Source organism: Enoplosus armatus, chromosome 19, assembly GCF_043641665.1.
Source record: "Enoplosus armatus isolate fEnoArm2 chromosome 19, fEnoArm2.hap1, whole genome shotgun sequence".
Classification (NCBI taxonomy): Eukaryota; Metazoa; Chordata; class Actinopteri; order Centrarchiformes; family Enoplosidae; genus Enoplosus; species Enoplosus armatus.
Window position 1 is genome coordinate 9,034,112 of NC_092198.1, and position 11,184 is coordinate 9,045,295.

Genomic DNA, 11,184 nt, shown 5'->3' on the forward strand with positions numbered 1-11,184 from the left:
CTGGAGATATAAATTGTCCAGATTTGAAGAAGCAACAGGTTCCACTGAAGCTTACATTGCAGTAATCTGATCACAACTGTAACTGTAATCCACTGATTACTGTAATACAGACATCCCTTCAAACTAAAGATTAGAGATAAAGATAGATTAAAAAGTATCCAATCTATTTATGAACTACTCACCCCCAAAACAGTTGAAGGATTTAAGGTCTCTATTGAGGTGTCTAAGGTTATACTGTCAATTGATTTCATATCTTTAAAATAGTGGCTGACACAAGATGTACATTTTCACACATTTTAATTTCAAATCTATACAACATCTGTATATAGATATTTGATTGTTTCGCAAAACAAATCAAAGTAATGCAGTTACATTATACACATTATTCTGCATACATTCCATTCGAGTTGATTATGACTGAATAGATTTTCTAGCTATGGGTTACAGAGGATGTGGATTGTATTTTCAAGTAAACATCCAAGCAAATCTTATTCCCTGTAGACATCACAAAGAAAAATTCGAGTATCATCAAAGGTTTGCATTTTGCAGCAATAATCACAATAAATGTAACAACAGAACTTCCAGTATCTATCAGTAACTAGAGCATCTTGATATAGCATGGTCTCGGTTGGAGCAAAGCCCGTGCAGCTCATGTAATTATTTTGGTTATGTTGGTTTGCAGACACCGTTGTGGATGACATTACCAAGATGGTGTCCTACTCAAACACTAGATGGTGGTGCAACCCCACAGAATAGCACAGAGTACATAGAAACATTCGCATACCAGACACAACAGCGGCTGCTTTACCAGGAAACAATGTTAATTGTTTTGTGTTTATTGTTTAAGCATTTATTCTGTTTGTATGTATCTATTTATGTCTGTGTGATTATCTTCCTCTGAAAGTTTCCGCTGAGTTATGATGAATTAGGATCCAATTTGCAAAAACTCTAAAAAAAAAAATTAAATATAGATGGCCAAATACAATTTTGACTACTTTATTCACTGGAATACATAACATCTGTGTATGTGTATATATCCATGTGTCCCCTGTATCCCCAAGTGGCATTATGATTGACATAATTTTGTATATACAGTAGTACACATTTTATATTCATACATACATTAATTTGGTTTTGAGCCACTTCAGCGTCAGGTGAAGGTGCTGTGCTCACAAAACGACCACTTGCAATCACTTGCTTTCTCCCTTACTCGTGCAGTCATTTCCATTTAGAGATGACCCTGTGAATTCAATTTCAATCAAAGAAAAGGTCGTAAATAATCCGCAACTCCATGTGGTAGGTTAGAGTCCTTTGCGCAGTAATAAAACAGAGATTAATACAGCATTTAATCATTTCTTTGAACTGCCTTTATTATGGAAGGCACAAAATGCATCATAATTATACAATTAAAATTATATTCATTATTAACTTATTTTTTCCCTGGTCAATTAATCAATTTCACTGTCTGCCCCACTCTGAGACCAAACCTTAAAACCCTTAAAATGTGTATTTCAACGTGGCCACAACAGCAGCTTCTGCAGTCTGTTACGGTGATATACAAACATTTAGCCACAACCTCATTGTCCTGAGGCTACTGTTTCTTACTATAATTCTATCTATAGAATAATCCTTTCACAAATCAGTTTATCAAGATTTAAAATATCATCATATTATGTTTTATTTAGATTGTGTTTATGTTATGTTATGATATGCATACATGCAGCATGGGCCTGGACGGGTATCGTACTTGTTGCTGTAAACTGTGCATGCTGCAGCTCATTCATAAATTCTAAATTCAAGGCCTTAACAGGTTTTGAATACAGTCAAATATAGCTTATGTTTTAGAAGTCTCAAAACTGTTGAGATTTCTTTGTGCGTTGCTCTTCTGGTGAAACAGGTAACAAGCTGGCCAGCGAGGCCATCTAGTGGACAGAGGGCTGCTGGTCCAATCTATGCTACCAACACTGCACATTACTGAAAAATTACCCCTGAGCATATTAGGATATTACATTATCCTAAGTGAATATCATACCAGTAACAGACGGTTTAAATTATGGTGGTGGAAAGAGTCATTCCTTTAAGATATTGCAATACGACAGTCATTTTGTCATGTATGTAAAAACAAACATTAGTCAACACTATTCAAACCCTAAACGAGGCGGGTCAACACTGTCAGGTCTGGCTTGGAGGAAACCAGTGAGAACCTCATATGTAACAAACACCACCATGTTGACGGGGAATGCACGCAGGCAGTTGATGCCTAAGCTCTTGAAGAACACCCCTACTCCCTCCACCCTCACTGTCTCGGTGATGCAGTGATAAAAACCCTTGTATCGCTTCGTCCCCCGAGTTCCATCCATCTGCAGACGGGCTTTGATCACGTCCATGGGCGTTCCTATAGTCCAACCTGCCATTCCTGCTATTCCACCGGCCAGCATCACACCACTCCAATCTGAGGAGGACATAAAAAGATGCTGACATTGGGGATACACTGACATTTAAATGTGTTTTAATCAAGGACTTTGTAACATAAAGAGGAAAGAGTTTAGGTATCTGCACTTAAACTGCCCTGTGGAGTGCTTGTTGGCCTTGGTAGTGTTCTTCATTGGAATCCATGCTAACCTCAAGGACATGAGCTACTTTACAGCTTATGCAACACTTAAAATCCAGATTTACTGTAATACAAAACGCTGACTGAAACACCAAGAGCTGCAATTGAATGATTCAATAGTCAGATATTCCATCACACGTTTATCAGATATTTTTAACTATGAATGTGACTTTGTTGATTTTATGTAACGGCAAAAATCATCACATGACTCTGAAAACATGAAAACATGCATAAAGACAAATTTACAGTGCTGACACATAAGCATTTTCTTGAAAGAAAATTGTTGACTTCCCTCACCTGGTCTTTTCTTGCTGCTGTCTGTCAGCCACTCACAGATGGTTGTGTAAGTCAAAAAGTATGTGGCGTACGACGGCCCGTCTCTTAGCATGAGCGGGAGCGCTCCCCTGTAGAGCCCCATGAAACCCTCCTCTTTGATGATGCTCAGCAGACAGTGAACAGGACCACGGTACTTGGGTTTGGGCATGTTGGTTCCTCCTCGCTTGGACTCTGTCTGACACTGCAGGCGTACTTTCACTATGTCACCTGGAGACATCACTGATATCTGTTGGAGGCAGATACGGAGAGACTCAGAAGCGGATATCTCAAAACCTGTGCAAATAAAACTGGAAAACTATACACATCTGGGGGTGATTTTTTTTTGTGTGTGTTTTAGGTGAAGTAGCCCTTTCATATTTCACATGCCAAATATACACGTGGACTTAAGCTACGTATTGCATTACCCTTTGTAAAATTGCATCCGTTACCTGAGCTAAACCCCCGGCCATACCAGACAGGAAGACGTCTAGTTTGGTGTTTGGACCACAACTGGCTCCGCGCGCCTGGCTCAGACATTGCAGGCAGTTCCTGTATGTGCCAAACACCACTGAGGAAGTCATAGAGATTGTGGTGACGGGCAGGGACATGCCTTTGAAGAAGCCATGCACCTGATGACACAAGTGAGAGAAAACGAATGATAAACCACTGAGAAGTAGCGAACAAAGTACCCTACTTGTCACCTATCACTTCACTTTTTTTTCAGCAATTGTCTTTATATTCTGATGTAGGCTAATTGGCATCAATAGTCCAAATCCACGCTGATAATGTGCAGATACTTTGAATACAAGAAAGTTGTTAAAAATGTGTAGCTGACTTAACCAAAAGTGACACATTTACCTGCTCTCACATTGTTCTCTTTGATGGCCGCCTCAGTTTCTTGGCTTGCAGGATGCTTTCTACACACTCACAATCATCCAAGAACATTTTTTTAGCTGGCATACCAAAACAAACCTGGCATCATGACGACTACACCAGTTCCACTCACCCCTTCGTTTGAAAATGTCGCCGCTGCACACTGCCATATTCCAGTGAACTGTTTCTGGGTTTGGATCCGGACCTAGAAAGATAAAGAACATGATGTAAAAATAATAATGTTCACTTGTTATATATCCATAGCAAATGTTTCAGACATGCTATTTATTGTACCTTCACAGTGTCCAGAGGGTAGCCCACTGCAACTCCACATGCCCCTGTGTGTTTCCAGAGAAAAGAGAGCATCAAGGACACAACAGAAACACAGAGATGTCTCAAGGTTATGGGCTTCGGCCGCAACCCCTTTTAATAATGTGCAACTGACAAACACGAGGATTTGTTGCTTATTTGTTTTACATCTTTACAAAATGAATGCCTTGACTGGCAAAATAAGCAATTTTAAGATATGATTCTGAACTGAGAAACGTGAAATGTAACTTTGTAATTATTTTTTATGCTTTTTTGACTGAAACTAAAAACGAATTAAGAGGTAATTGAATGATAAAACAGTCGGTACAGCTGTGGTATGGGTCCCAGCAAACTGATCTGTTCATTGGATTGTTTTGAGATCCCCTGATTTAACTTTAAACACATTCGAGCCATTTAATGCCACTTTTCCCCAATTTGTTTGAGTTTGAGTAATTATTATTAGATGCACTAAATTGGTTGAGAACAAAGTTGACTGATTAGCGGTGTAATTTATTAAGTAACTTCCACTAACACTTAATTCTTCAGGTTATATTTTCTTGAGTTTACAGCTATACCATGTATAAGAGGAGAGGTAAACAGTTTTATATGGCACACAAACAAGTTAACGTCAGGGTTAATCTAATCTTCTCATATGCTGTCATATGGTAATCTCAACCTGCACATACAGTAGCTAGCTCTTTAGCAAGCACTCCAGCCAACTCATGCTAATGTACGACTAACAGGCTAAAGTAGCGTTAGCTTTTACCTGCAAATGATCCAGACACAAAATCAGCGATATGCATTCTGTCAGATGGTGGCTGACCAACAGATCCTTTTCAGATGTGAGGCCATTCTTCCTCTAGCATGTGCTACATAACCGTAACCTTGAGTGTGTTGCTGTTGCGTCATGACGAGTAGCAGAGGCGTGTCTCACTACAAACCAAACAGCGGCGACTGAAAGCATTGGTCCCGACATTATCCGAAGATAACCGAAAGGATCACTTTGTCTAAATGGGTGGTTGGAGTAGGCAAATTGTGTACATGTAGAAAAAAAATCACATGGAGGACAAAAACGTCACTTTAAACCATTTTAACATCTCTTTAAGCTTAATGCCACGTATCATATGATAGCATTTCTTAAATCTGCACTGCAATGCACTGCATTTAAGATTAATAACAATAGCTGTCAATAAACGTGTCAAACACACAGTTTAATGAAACTGCCTCCATCCACTGACAGTAGGCTTCGCAGACAGTCCACTCAAAAGCAAAACATCACACGGCACTAATGACGCATTTCAACGTTGGGAGCCCCTACGGTATGCAGCCAATGAATGACGAGGATTACGAGTGAAGCGGGGTGTCGGCGTCATCTCTTCGCTCGGATTGGATAGAAACTCTATCCGAAGCCGGTAATTCCCGCCCCCTACTAGTTACTTCCTGCAACGCTAGCTTGCTTGCTACAGAAATAAACCTCCTTGATACAGACAGAGGAGAGGGCGTCCGCATTGTCTGTAAACGCCACACCGTTTCATGGAGGTCGTATAGGTCAACAGGAGAGTGCTGTTAGAATAAATAGAGAGCACGATATATAACCGGTCAGAGAAAACAAAATTGTCGGCGTTTGTGGGCTGTAAGGTCTTAGAAGGGGATGTTACTAGCTAGCCAGTGCTAGCTAACATAGACGCTAACTGAAAGTGTCAATTAGACCATTAGCTAGATTAATCAGCTAGGGACAGCGTCTGTCAGGTGTACAACTAAGTTTTGGAAAAAACAACGTTTCATAGAATCGTTGAGAGCCTCTTCAGTTAGCGTTAGGTAATATTTAGTCCTTCAGTTGGGTGACGTTGAGGAGCTGTGATGGACTTCGTTGCTGGATGCATCGGAGGTAAGTCAGTGGAGGCTGCACTTTATTTTGTAATTTGTTGGATGAGAGCAGTTGCATGCCAAAGTGCCAACTTGATTTGAGACATTATCGCTTGACCTAGCTGGGGTGAAATGCCCCGCTGTTGCTCTTGCAACAGTAACTTAGTAGCAAACCACATATCTGCACAGCACCACCCATATTAATGTGATGCAACTCTATCAAGAGATTACTAGTGCATTTTCAAAATTCCACCGCAGGTCGTCAAAGGCAATCCTGTAATTTCCCCAAATGCCGCTGATTGCATTTGATCTGCTGGCTGACCTCGACTTTGAAAAGTTGTGAGTGGCTTATTCTGCGTTAGCTGCAGGGTCAAGGAGAAAATGAGAATGTGAAGTTCATTATTCTTTAGCGCTTACTTCCGTCTATCAGTTGTTGTTTTCCCTACAGCAGGTTCTGTGGTTGCTTATAAATGTTAATACAGAATGTTAATTATAATTTAATCTACCAGGTCTCTAGTATGTCCAACTTACTGCATATTACAAGGTATACATGGGAAAGAAATGTATATGTCGGTTTCAGAGAAGTGCTTGCTCACAGAGGGTGCTCTAACCTTCTGCATTTCTTCTCTGTGTCACTTGTACACCCTGTTGAGAATTGTAAGCGTGCAAACACTACACAAGTGCAACCCGAACCTTCAAGCTAGAATGGCTTGGCTGTTTAAAGTTTCCAACACACACCATATGCAGGCGGCATGAATCAGTACACACCCCTTCACAGACCAATCCCATGCTTACTTTACTTAACAGTGACTGACAAGGGAGACCCTGTGGTTTCCCACCCTCTCTCAGTGTGGTAGACTTCAGGGAACCATCTACAGTCAAATGGGAAGCTGCTTGTGGCTGTTAAAGGATGGCCTAGTTTGTGTTTAGCTCAAAATTCAAAATGAGGTTAGCTGAGTGGCATCATTTTTGAAACCAGTGAAGTTTACATTTAAGGCTGCATCCTCAGACATTAGGAGATGGGTGGTGACACAACTATGATGTAGCACCCTCATCTGCTTGTTTTTCTTGTACTCAGATCATACCAGTGCATTGAGGTCAATGACCGATTGTCATTGTGTCAAACACACGCCTGCTCGTGTTCTTTTCCTGGCTTACAGCTGGGACTCATTCCTGATTGGCTCTTTTTACAAATGGGTCAGCTGACATGTGCTTATGTCGGATTAGCTTGCTGTGGTTTGTTTACTGTGGTGACACAGGTGGGCCAGTAACTTCAGGTCTACGTTTTTCAATATTGTCTTTATTAGTATGATTAGGACTGTTATCATAAAAAACTGTGTAATTCTTGAATTGACATGTAAATAATGTTTTGCGAAAACAAACAAAACAGTCACATTGATGCAGAAATTATATAAAAATCCAATACTGTCATAAAGCTGTTACTCATTTATTAGCAAAATTTCCCACAATGATCGAACACACCCACAGATATAAAAGACATACCTACCTATTACTGAATGAAGAGAATGGCAAAATGTCTAAGGGGAGACAAATTAACATCGTCACATTGCCCGTAAAAACCCAAAGCTGCCATATCTGGGATTGTAGTATAGGAGCTTCCTTCCTTTCTGCGTCAACTCTTAATTCTGTTTGTGGTCAACCCAGGAGCTATTATCAGGTTTCAACATATACTCAGGTGAGAAGCTCAAACTGGCATCAGAACATGGGCATGTGCTGCACAAGCCTAGGTTATGTAACTTTCAAATGCGTGCTAAAGAAAGTTTAGAGGGTGATGATGCCCAGTGAGCTGGCTCTGGCTCGATCCTTATCCTGGAGGAGATGGCAGCATACTCTAAAATTACACAACAGTGCCAGCAGCAGGAGTTTTGGCCTTCAAAGAGTAGTCAAATAGGCCAAAAACTGGTTTAATAGGCCTGATGTGACAGTGACAGCTTAAAATAATCAGAAAAAGTGGCATGTTTACACTAACTGTCAGGGTAATGAAGACTCGAGTATTTTGCTGTGTGAGAAGGCAGAGTTAGCAATCACTTCATTAACCAACACTCTTAGTAACAGAGGTGAAACACAACCAATGTTAAATGTGGTACAAATCACACGCAAGTGTTAATTTGTAAAAATTAGATGAGAAAAGAAGTAACAACAAGGGTACAGGGTCTTCTTGTGATTATAATTAAAATAACATTGTGTAATATTACTGACTCTTTCATGATTATGATGTTTTGGAGGGTTAATGAGTAAATCTGTGAGTATATGAGTTATACTCATACTAACTTGTACGTATGAGTTGTATAGTACAAAAACAACACATTTTTTATTATAGAATAAAATGTGTCCAATCAAGACAGATCAATGATATATTATCATTGCCCACTATATTTTCTCACTGTTGTTTCCTTTGTCTCCAGGTGCTGCTGGCGTCTTGGTTGGACACCCATTTGACACAGTTAAGGTGAGTAAAGGTTTTCTTTAAGAAGGTTTTCGTGGCATCATAGATAGCTAACTGACTTGAGCATTGCTCATTGCAAATTTCTTACTTTCCTCTGTTGTGATGGATTGTTTATCAAAGGGGAAACTGATTGGTTTTCTTATCACTGAAGGGTGTCTTCTTTTCCAGGTGAGACTGCAGGTCCAGAGTGTTGATAAGCCTCTGTACCGTGGGACTTTTCACTGTTTCCAGTCCATCATACGGCAGGAGTCGGTACGTTGATTTATTTCCCATATACACCTATTGCTAATATATGCATGCAGTAATATTACAGATATGTGATTTTCCTGGTTAGCCCAGCTCTGAATGTATGTGAAGGTTTTCCCATCTGTAGAGTTGATTGCAGTAAGTGTTTTTTCTTTAGGTGGTTTACTGCTATGTGTCCTCTACCTTTCTGGGCTGCAACGCTGCTCACGATGACACCTATGCAGTAGTTATGTCCAACAGAGTCTATCTTTAGCGAGGTCCGGCCATCATGGCTGAAGCTGTCACGATCTGTAGTTTAAAGTCAGTGAGGTCAGAGTGACCTGATAGTAGAGTTATGTCACTCTTGGTCTTATGACTGAATGGGACACCGTAAGTTGTGAGGCTAACATGGGGGACACTTTGAGTGGGGAGAAGTGCAGTTGAATGAGGTCAGACTTGTTTAGTTTGGTTATTCTGTAGAGTTTTGTTTTCCCCTGTTGACCACATTTTTTCGCTTTTGGTGTCATTGTGATTTGTTTTTTCTTTTGTTGTCATGGTTTCTCCCAAGCAACTAGGATCTATTTTCAGCCTGAGAAGTGTATTTTAAAAAGCTAATTTACATCACAGGATTTGTTATTCAAAACTTCTGTATAACTCCCTCTAGCAGATCACTCACTGTAACATTTTTGTGTGGATGTGAACTAAAGGAGCACCTGTTTCCAGGATCATTATTTCTGTAGCCTCAGGATGTTTCACATTTTTTCACTTTTACTGCAGGCACCTTTAATTACAGGAAGTATTATAGGGAGTGCCAGGAAGACAGCAATGGCTGTCCTGAAAAGATTAAATAACCACATTATAACAAGTCTGCACATATTGTGCTTTTAGGAGGAGCAAGCTCGCTAGATGGGGTGTATCTTTTTGGACCTGCTAGTTCTCTCATACAGTATACAGGAGCAAAAATAAAATAGGTTACAATAGGAAAGTTGCAAAGGCGTTTCTTATTGTGATGGGAACACAGGTGAACCATGTTGTGAGAGTTTTGCACATGCAAGAGTTATATTTAAATCATTTTTCTCTGACAGTGGCAGCTCTGCGCTGGTTGTTATGAAAACACTGCATCCCGGGAACCTGCTTTTTCAAATTATGAGCAGTGTGAACATGACCCTGATGGGACAGTAATGAGTCAAAATATTTGGGGTTATGTAACTAGAAGAAAAAGTTAAAGGAAACTGTTAAGTTATAATAAGACCCCAAATGTTTATGTGAATTTAAAAGAGAAATCTTCCCCTGGGTGCTGGTGATTTCATTTTATAGTGATGTGTTCACACACCTTGTCTAATGTGTTGTCTCTGACCCGCCCCACAGGCATTTGGTTTGTATAAAGGCATTGGATCCCCCATGATGGGCCTTACATTCATCAATGCCATAGTGTTTGGTGTTCAGGGAAACACCATGCGGCTGCTGGCACACGACACCCCCATGAACCAGTTCCTTGCTGGTGCAGCAGCAGGTGCCATCCAGTGTGTCATCTGCTGCCCCATGGAGCTGGCTAAAACCCGCATGCAAATGCAGGGTACTGGAGAGAAGAAGTCCTCTAGGAAGCTGTACAAGAACTCCCTGGACTGCTTGGCACGCATCTACAATCGGGAGGGCCTGCGGGGCGTAAACAGAGGCATGTTGACCACGTTTATCCGCGAGACGCCTGGCTTCGGAGTGTATTTCCTGGCCTATGACGTGCTAACGCGCAACCTTGGCTGTGAGCCAGACGACCGCTACATGATCCTCAAACTGCTGTTTGCAGGGGGCATGGCCGGCATCGCCTCCTGGCTCTCCACCTATCCTGTGGATGTGATCAAGTCACGGCTGCAGGCGGATGGTGTGGGTGGAGTCAACCAGTACAGCAGCATTGCTGACTGTGTGCGACAGAGTGTCAGGAGAGAGGGCTACATGGTGTTCACACGAGGCCTCACCTCCACGCTGCTACGAGCCTTCCCTGTGAACGCAGCTACCTTTGCTACCGTCACCCTCATCCTCATGTACGCTCGGGGGGTGGAGGAAGGACCTAAAGACTGTGAGGCGGCTCAGCCAAGCCACCACGCGCAGATACAGCAGCAGGCCCAACCCTCCAGCCTGTGACAGCACAGAGGTTTCACCCTCAACCTGGGCACTTTACAAGAGCATGGAAAGACAGAACATACGTAGAAAACCCTACCTACCTTACTGTCTGACTCAGTTTCACATCAGACAAGTCATTCCCAACTTTGAGTCAGAAAATACCTGGTTTATATAAACACTTGTTTTTACTTTCATGTCAAAAAGGAAACTTTATTTTTAGCTATAATTTAAGTTTCAGGTTTGCCTCTGAAGATGCAGACTTGTAAAGGAGATGGTGTTACCTCGAACAAGAGTTTGAGTTTGAGATTCATGAAAGTTTTTAACAGCAGCTTTTATCAGTGAGAAGCCTGTTGTATCGCACTGATCTAGACTTGTTACTGAGCCACAAAACTGATGGTGT

The 11,184-nt window shown here is 41.2% G+C and overlaps 2 protein-coding genes across 3 annotated transcripts; one reads left to right on the top strand and one right to left on the bottom strand.

Annotated features, from left to right (window-relative positions):
- Positions 1-354: 354 nt before the first annotated feature.
- Positions 355-5,013, bottom strand: slc25a47a (solute carrier family 25 member 47a). Of its 2 annotated transcripts, XM_070925748.1 has the most exons (6): positions 4,875-5,013; positions 4,094-4,137; positions 3,933-4,004; positions 3,376-3,555; positions 2,909-3,173; positions 355-2,452 (listed from the first exon to the last, which is right to left on the bottom strand). In XM_070925748.1, exons 1-6 carry the CDS (start codon positions 4,909-4,911, stop codon positions 2,139-2,141), a joined length of 912 nt encoding a protein of 303 aa, XP_070781849.1. In that variant the 5' UTR covers positions 4,912-5,013; the 3' UTR covers positions 355-2,138. The 2 variants fall into 2 exon arrangements, with proteins under 2 accessions (XP_070781849.1, XP_070781850.1); XM_070925749.1 differs by lacking the exons at positions 3,933-4,004; positions 4,094-4,137; positions 4,875-5,013 and adding an exon at positions 3,785-3,802.
- Positions 5,014-5,870: 857 nt separating this feature from the next.
- Positions 5,871-10,846, top strand: LOC139302149 (mitochondrial basic amino acids transporter-like). Its single transcript, XM_070925750.1, has 4 exons — positions 5,871-5,996; positions 8,401-8,444; positions 8,610-8,693; positions 10,035-10,846. Exons 1-4 carry the CDS (start codon positions 5,969-5,971, stop codon positions 10,803-10,805), a joined length of 927 nt encoding a protein of 308 aa, XP_070781851.1. The 5' UTR covers positions 5,871-5,968; the 3' UTR covers positions 10,806-10,846.
- Positions 10,847-11,184: the final 338 nt, after the last annotated feature.

Bases quoted from the DNA above. Each gene is read 5' to 3' on its own strand.
- LOC139302149 (XM_070925750.1), top strand. From the start codon at position 5,969: ATGGACTTCGTTGCTGGATGCATCGGAG. The intron at 5,997-8,400 runs GTAAGTCAGTGG...CTTTGTCTCCAG, and splicing joins CGTTGCTGGATGCATCGGAG to GTGCTGCTGGCGTCTTGGTT. The intron at 8,445-8,609 runs GTGAGTAAAGGT...CTTCTTTTCCAG, and splicing joins ACCCATTTGACACAGTTAAG to GTGAGACTGCAGGTCCAGAG.
- slc25a47a (XM_070925748.1), bottom strand. From the start codon at position 4,911: ATGCATATCGCTGATTTTGTGTCTGGATCATTTGCAG. The intron at 4,138-4,874 runs GTAAAAGCTAAC...GGAAACACACAG, and splicing joins TGTGTCTGGATCATTTGCAG to GGGCATGTGGAGTTGCAGTG. The intron at 2,453-2,908 runs GTGAGGGAAGTC...TGTCCTCCTCAG, and splicing joins CAGCAGCAAGAAAAGACCAG to ATTGGAGTGGTGTGATGCTG.